The sequence below is a fragment of the Lepidochelys olivacea genome, assembly GCF_965140295.1.
Source record: "Lepidochelys olivacea isolate rLepOli2 genome assembly, chromosome: 1".
Lineage (NCBI taxonomy): Eukaryota > Metazoa > Chordata > Testudines > Cheloniidae > Lepidochelys > Lepidochelys olivacea.
This window is the reverse complement of record NC_140411.1, coordinates 5,908,159-5,916,531: the sequence shown is the minus strand read 5'-3', so window position 1 is coordinate 5,916,531 and position 8,373 is coordinate 5,908,159. Positions and strand designations below refer to the sequence as shown.

The window sequence follows — 8,373 nt, the reverse complement described above, 5'->3', positions numbered from 1 at the left end:
AACTCAGATCCCACCCCATCTAACATCCCATCACAGGCCATTGGGCCTATTTACCAAAGATCAATTAATTGCCAAAATCATGTTATTGCAACATAACATCTCCTCCATAAACTTATCGAGCTTAATCTTGAAGCCAGGTAGGTCTTTTGCCCCCACTGCTTCCCTTGGAAGGCTATTCCAGAACTTCACTTCTTTGATGGTTAGAAACCTTCGTCCAATTTCAAGTCTAAACTTCTCCTCTTTTCCAACCTGAAAAGTCCTAGCCTCTTTAATCTCTTCTCATATGGGAGCTGTTCCAAACCCCTAATCATTTTAGTTACCCTTCTCTGAACCTTTTCTAATGCCAGTATATCCTTTCTGAGTTGAGGAGACCACATCTGTATGCAGTATTGAAGATGTGGGCACACCATGGATTTATATAAGGCAATAAAATATTCTCTGTCTTATTCTTTCTCCCTTTTTTAATGATTCCTAACATCCTGTTAGCTGATGTTATGAAGATGGCTCAGTTTTGGGAATCTCTCTAACGTCCTCAGCCATGAAGACTGAAGGAAAGAATTCATTTAGTTTCTCCATAATGACTTTATCATCTTTAAATGCTCCTTTTGTATCTCAATTGTCCAGGGGTCCCACTGGTTGTTTAAGAGGCTTCCTGCTTCTGATGTACTTAAAAATGTTTTGTTCTTAACTTTTAAGTTTTTGGCTAGCTGTTCTTCAACTCCTTTTTGGCTTTTCTTATTACATTTTTACACTTAATTTGGCAGTGTTTATGGTCCTTTCTATATACCTCACTAGGATTTGACTTCCACTTTTTAAAAGATGCCTTTTCGTATTTCACTGTTTGTTTGACATGGTTCTTAAGCTCTTGTTTAGTTCTTTTACTGTGTTTTTTTTCATTAGGGGTAATTTAATTGTGGAAGTCTTGTTTACTCCTTCACATTACACAAGAACCAGGGATGACTGAAGGAAATTAATAGGCTGCAGGCTAAGATATTCAGGGATTCAACCCCATGATCTGGGAATCCCTGGCATCTGATTGCCTATGCTTGGACTGGAGAACAGGAGATGGATCCATCAAGAACAGCCTGTTCTGTTCTTTCAGTGTGAAGATTGGTATTGGTCCCTGTCAGAAGACAGGATACTGGACTAGATGGACCATTGGTCTGACCAGCATGGCTGTTTTTATGTTCTTATCTAAGTCTTCTTTTTCTTCTCTGGGTGGTGCTCCTTGTAGTTGATGGGGCCCACATGCCTCACTACATCAAAGAGTCCCTGCCAATGAACCAATCATCTGAAGAGCAAGCTTGGTTGTAACCATAACACACAATCACCCAGTCGGAACACTCACAGCTAGACCCCTTTATTATCGGCCTTCTCTTGTACCTGCTGTGCATTTAGCAAAATTTTTCGAGCAAACACTCACAAAATCTCGAGGCAATTTCTTAATTGAAGAATTTATTGGTCTATGTTCATTACCTGAGGACTTCCAAGACAGCAGTTCAAAGGGCGAAAACTTGAAGCCTTGAGGCACCTCCCTGATTGGTTAAAGGAGGTTGAGGAGGAGTTGATCGTAATGTTCGGAATCTGAGGCTACAGAATTCAATAATGTCTCCAGAACAGTTCCTTGAAATCACTCTACCAACCCATCGGTTTGGAGATGGTAGATCAACATTCTTAATGTCTTTACCCTCAGTAGTCCTTGATCTCTAAGGATTTATTGGGGTATTACCACCCAGAAAAGGACTTTCATAAGGTAATTTACTCGTTTTGCTCATACTCAGGGTGATGGGATTCTGCCTAGGGGGAAATAAACCTCTCCGGATGCCTTTGTCATCGAACCATGCCTGCGGTCTTTCTTTCTGAATAACATCAAGGTCTACTGAATTAGTAGGTTGCCTTACCTGCCAACACTGATAATTTTGGAGCTCCAAGGAGAGAAGCACTGAACAGTGTCACAGAGGCAACAACATTGCAGGTCTTAACAATTCCGGACGACACTCTGAGTCCAGGGATGAACAATTCTACTGTCTGGGGCAAGTCAGTGATTGTTTTGCCGCCTGCACAAAGTATTGTCACTGTCTCAGTCACTCGGGTTCCACCACTTCTCCATTCACCACGGAGAGTTGTTCATAGACATGGCTAAGGATAAGATTAAGTCATAGAAGTCACAGATTCTGTGACTTTCGGAGACCTCTGTGACATTTACCACTTCAGCCCTGGGGCAGCGGGTGGAGGCTCCTGAGCTCTCAGTTGCCATGTGTGGCCAAGGAACCAGCAGCTTTCAGCCACCTCTGGCGGTGGGGGAATGTGGCCCTCCAAGTGGCTCTTGGCCGTGTGGGGACCCAGATCTCGGAGCTGCCACTGGCAGTGGGAGCCGTGGAGCTCTCTCACATGGGCTGCAGCAGGGGCTCGGGACCTCTGAGGTGCTGGGGCTGCAGTGGGGGCCACAGAGCTGTTATCTGCAGTGGCAGTAAGTGCTGGACCCTCACCCGTCCTGAAGTGCGGCTCAGGCTCTCATACTCCTGATGAGGCTTTAATCTTCCCCATTTCAGTCGCCCCCGCAGACCCTCGTGACCTGTTGGTGACTTTTACTAAAACTATCTGTGACAAAAAACCTTAGTCATGACTATTCAACTGGTCTGCCCCTCTTCCTGAAAAAAATTGTGTTGTGGGCCAGGATATCCCTCCCCGGGTGAACGCATTCTGGATGCTGTCCAGGGTTGTGGTGAATGCAGGCCCATGGACCGATTCAGGCAGTCCGATTCAAAACATAGAGAATCCCTCTAGGCAAAACCTTAAGTTACAAAAAGATACAAAAAACAGGAATACACATGTCCTCCAGGACAGTGAATTTCCAAGCCAAAACAAAGAAAACCTAAAGCATTTTCTAGCTAGATTTCTTACTAACTGTACAGGAGTTGAAGGGCTTGCATCCTTGATCTGTTCCCAGCAACGGTATTACACAGACAGACAAAGGCTTTCCCCCCCTCCAGATTTGAAAGTACCTTGTCCCTCATTGGTCATTTTGGGTCAGGTGCCAGCGAGGTTACCTTAGCTTCTTAACCCTTTTCTGGTGAAAGGATTTTCCTTCTGCTAGGAGTACAACTCGTAAGAACTGCACAGTCAAGGAAGGCTGACTTTTTTTACAGATTGTTTGTGAGCATACTCTTCCTCCATGCCAGGGGTAACTGGGGAACCATGGCGCTCACAGAACTTCTGGTCTTCCTCCCAAACTGCATCCCACTTAGTGCTGGTTCACATACTCTCTGACAATTTGACAGTTCCCTGATGGACACTGCAGGCCTGAGGAGATATCGTCTCTTGTGTCTGCAGAACTTTGCGTGAACTTTGTGTCTGCAGAACTTCTGCAGGTGTATTTGACTACTTTGTCACGAAGCTCTTTCGTTTTGACCCCATAAATGATAGGGTTGAGCATGGGAGGGATGAGGAGATAGAGGTCAGCTAAGATGATATGAACATAGGGTGCGATGCCTTGACCAAAGTAGTGTGTAAGAATGGAGAAGAAGGTAGGGGTATAATATGTCAGCATCACACAGATGTGGGCTGTGCAAGTGTTAAGGGCTTTCTGGTGGGCTTTATGAGAGGAGATTCTGAGGACGGCCCTGATGATCAGACCATACGACAGGTCAATGAACGTCAGGTCAAACCCATTGATTACAAACATTAGCACATAACCATATATCCTGTTGACTCTGATGTCCCCACACACCATCTTCTCCAGAGCTATGTGCTCACATTGCATGTGGGGGATAATGCGGTTGGCACAGAATGTCTGCTGACTCAGGAGCAGGGGCAGGGGCAGAATGAAGAGAACAGCTCTTATCAAACCTACAAGCCCTAGCTTAGCTATTTGTGCATTGGTGAGGATGGTGGCATATCTCAGAGGGTTACATATGGCAACGTAGCGATCGAAGGCCATTGTCACGAGGGTGGATGAGTGCATCACAGAAATCATGTGGAGGAAGAACATCTGGGTGAGGCAGCCAGCCACAGTAATGCCTTTCAAATTGAACCAAAATATGCCCAGTGCCTTTGGCACAACAAAGGTAGGTGTGGCAATGTCTGTAAGTGCCAGCATGCAGAGCAGGAGGTACAACGGCTTCTGCAGAGTCTGTTCCTTACCTACAACAGACAGAAGCGTGACATTTCCCAACAGGCTGATAATGTAGAATGTAAAGAAAGGGATGGAAATCCAGATGTGGGCAGCCTCCAGGCCAGGGATGCCCATTAGGATGAAAGTTGAAGTGTCAGAGTGGGTGAAGTTGAAAGGTGCCATGAAGCAGTTGATGCATCGATATGACTCAGAAATGCTCAAGGTGCCTGTAAAGGGAGAAAAGCACAGCAAGGGGGTTCTTATTTGTAAAAAATAATATGGTAAATATGTTATAGTTATGAACATTCTCGGAGTCTTCTTGAGTGAGGAGTGAAGAACTACCGACGATGTCACTCCCTACTTTCCATAGATCTAGAATACGGAGGGAACCGTTTGTTTCAAAACTTGGTTTCCAGACTCGTTTGTGGGAAGATTACAGACTCCCCAAAATGGAGTCCAGAGTTATGTGGCCTGGTCACATGGCCTTTTAGAGTCATAGCATCCACTACGTATAGTCTGTCTGAAGCATTCTCAGGGAGGCTCACCAGGTGGGAGATAAGTTTCTCTAAAGGCCTATTGTTTCCCCCAAAGTCTCATTGCCCTAAATAGGCCCTTCCCAACCATCTATCTAGACTGACATCAAGTTCCCTAGTGGGCGTTACTCACTTGTAACTACATTTGAAATACAGGGAAGTCATCAAAATTCAGAACTTTTGACCAAAATCATCAATACATACAAATAGGATAACCATATTCAGAAAGTCATAACTTTTCCAATAACATCTTACATGACCCATCTTGCATAAACTGTATCATAATTATGCTATAATCATATCATCATATCATCATATCACAATGAACAATATGGGGTACATTGTTACAAAAATATCAAATGTTATTTCTACCAGTGAAATGCCTGAAGTTACAGAACAACAACAAATGGAAACAAAACTGAGTAAAACTTGTGACACCCAGATTGTAGTTCTGTGGCTTGCCATGGGAAAGAGACCCTGAAACTCCCCAAACACACTCTGTACCACGAAAGGTCCCAAAGTTGGCCTTGGACCAACAAACACAAAGAAAAAAATAATTTCAACAGCACTGCCCACCTGTCCACCTACATGCTGCTTTGCAACCCTGTGATGTTCCCCTCTGGTGTTATCTGGACTGGTGATCTGGTTGGTCACCCCAGTCCTTAGCTTTGGTAGCCAGCCTTACCCTGCTCAGCTGTGAGAACCCCACTCCTGGGCTGTTCACGCTCAGTCTTTGACATGTAAAGTGCTCTTTGGATTATGCAACCGAATGACACTAGCCAATATCTCCTTTCCCAGACACAACCTTACTCTTGCAGTGTGCAGGTGTGCCCGCAGGGCACTCCAAGCTTATGTGAGTTTGTCAGTTTAAGAAAGAAATGGAAATGCCCCAGGCTTGTTATCCCAAGGGGAGTCTCTTACACGCTTCAAACCAAACACACTGCTTCAGGTAGAATAAACAACAAATGTATTAAGTACAAAGATAGAATTTAAGTGATATTCAGTGATAGGCAAAAAGTCAGAGTGGTTACCAAAAGAAAAGGAAATGTAAGCACACTGTCTAAACTCTCAATCCTATTAGACTGGGCAACATCTAGATTAAGGATTTTTCTCACCCCACTGAATATTGCAGTCCTTAATATACAAGTTTCCTGTGTAAACCTGGGCCAATCTCCCCTGTTGGAGTCTTGTCTTCTTCTCAGTGGGGGCAGGAGAAGGGCCCAGTATGTGTCCGCTCTGTCTGTTTTATAGCCTCAATCCATGTGCTTGGGGGGCACAAGTCCAGGCATGTCTGGAGAGCATTGCTGAGTCTCTCCAAGCAAGGATGAGCAATTCCCTCTGTGGAGCTTCGTGCACGTGAGTCATTGCATTGGAGCTCCCTTGCTGGACAAGGGCTCTTGATGGGTTGTTTGACACCCTGCCTGGGAATTGGTCACTGTCCTTGCTGTTGCCTCTGGAGAGCTAATATCTGACTTATTCCCCAATTTACAGCATGTTTTAGTGACCACCATACAACACCATAATCATGACTCCATATTCATTAATGATACACATGTATGGATAGAGGCATGATTTCAACAGATCATAACCTTTCCCTGATACCTTACAAGGCATGTTTTCTATGTAAAATCATGTTTATATGAAAATGAGGACTATGGCGGTTACAGGATGCTCCCCGGTGATAGAGAATGTCTCACCTCCCCCCTTAGTTTGCTCCAAGAGGGTTAGCCACCGACTAGCTCAAAGGCAGGGTGTGTTATCGCTCTCTTGGCACCCAGCCTTCAAGGCCATGAGGCGGTGTCATAAATATAAAGTGAAGGGGAAAACTCCTCTCACCTGTAAAGGGTTAAGAAGCTAAAGGTAACCTCGCTGGCACCTGACCAAAATGACCAATGAGGAGACAAGATACTTTCAAAAGCTGGGAGGAGGGAGAGGAACAAAGGGTCTCAGTCTGTCTATATGCTGGGTCTTTGCCAGGGATAGACCAGGAATGGAGTCTTAGAACTTTTAGTGAGTAATCTAGCTAGGTACGTATTAGATGATGATTTCTTTAAATGGCTGAGAAAAGAATTGTGCTGAATAGAATAACTATTCCTGTCTGTGTATCTTTTTTGTAACTTAAGGTTTTGCCTAGAGGGATTCTCTATGTTTTGAATCTAATTACCCTGTAAGGTATCTACCATCCTGATTTTACAGAGGTGATTTCTTTACTTCTATTTACTTCTATTTTTATTAAAAGTCTCCTTGTAAGAAAACTGAATATTTTTCCATTGTTCTCAGATCCAAGGGTTTGGGTCTCTGGTCACCTATACAACTTGGTGAGGCTTTTTAACCAACATTTCCCAGGAAAGGGGGGGTGCAAGTGTTGGGAGGATTGCTCATTGTTCTTAAGATCCAAGGATCTGGGTCTGTAGTCACCTAGGCAAATTGGTGAGGCTTTTTACCAAACCTTGTCCAGGAAGTGGGGTGCAAGGTTTTGGGAAGTATTTTGGGGGGAAAGACATTTCCAAACAGCTCTTCTCCAGTAACCAGTATTTGTTTGGTTGTGGTAGCAGCCAATCCAAGGACAAAGGGTGGAATATTTTGTACCTTGGGGAAGTTTTGACCTAAGCTGGTAAAGATAAGCTTAGGAGGTTTTTCATGCAGGTCCCCACATCTGTACCCTAGCGTTCAGAGTGGGGAAGGAACCTTGACAGGTGGTGTGCCTCAGTTTCCCCATTCAGACACTGCAAACCAGGTTTCTATGCTATGATCAGATTTAAATCTGTTTGCAGCTATTAACTATGAACTAGACTTACCATAAGGTTTAACATCAGTCCTCAAATTCTTATCCCAAAACTTTACATTCATACCTTTTTTTTAATCACAGATGGGTGTTTACATGGATTTTTATGCTACCATGCCGTCTGTTCAGATACTGCAGTGTGAGGTTGGTTTGTTCCTTACCCATGGTGTCCTTTGACTCTCTCCCATGTAATCAGTCAATGGCTTGTCTTTCCCTCCAGTGTTCCCGTCTGTGTGGGCTATTAATTTAATTGTGTCTCTGGAATTTTGGTGCCTCAGGGTCTGGGAAGATAGTTTTTCAGGGGGATCCTGCACATTGGCTGGCTCTTTGCCACCTTTCCCTAGAGGATGGTGATCTGAGCTCCCTGGGCTGGCTGTGTTTACCCTTTGATCAGACACAACTTTTTCCCAGCAGCTTTCCCACGACTCACTAGCATGGGGGAAGACACCCCCTTCTCTGTCAGTTGGGGCATTTGTATTCTCACAGACTACCACCTGGCAACTTCCTGGTCTCAATTCTTCCGTTATCACAGGCATTGGAGCTGCAACTAGATGTAAAGAGACACAGATATTTTCCAAAAAAAGTATCAGAAATAGCGTCCTGAAAAACTGGGACCTGGATTGGGGTACCCTCCATCACCCCTTCCTCTGTCCCTGAGAAGTAAGCTGTGGGACTGCTCCCCTCCAGGAAGCCAGTTACACAGTTCCCTCTCAAAACCTGGGTCACCGGCTGTCAGGGTTCCCTCCTCACCCTGAGCTCTGGGGTACAGATGTGGGGTCTCGCATGAAACACCCCCTAAGCGTATTTCTACCAGCATAGGTGAAAAATTTCCCAAAGGCACAAATCATTTCCTTGTCCTTGGATGGTATTGCTACCACCACCAAGTGATTTAGACAAAAATCCAGGAAAAAAGGGCCACTTTGAGCCCTTGTTTCCCCAAA

The 8,373-nt window shown here is 44.6% G+C and overlaps 1 protein-coding gene across 1 annotated transcript; it reads right to left on the bottom strand.

Moving 5' to 3' along the window:
* Nucleotides 1–3,244: 3,244 nt before the first annotated feature.
* LOC311519293 (olfactory receptor 52P1-like) lies at nt 3,245–7,947 on the bottom strand (the record flags this gene model as incomplete). Its single annotated transcript, XM_084625685.1, has 2 exons — nt 7,831–7,947; nt 3,245–4,341 (listed from the first exon to the last, which is right to left on the bottom strand). The coding sequence occupies exon 2, from the start codon at nt 4,295–4,297 to the stop codon at nt 3,245–3,247; it is 1,053 nt and encodes a 350-aa protein (XP_084481811.1). The 5' UTR covers nt 4,298–4,341; nt 7,831–7,947.
* Nucleotides 7,948–8,373: the final 426 nt, after the last annotated feature.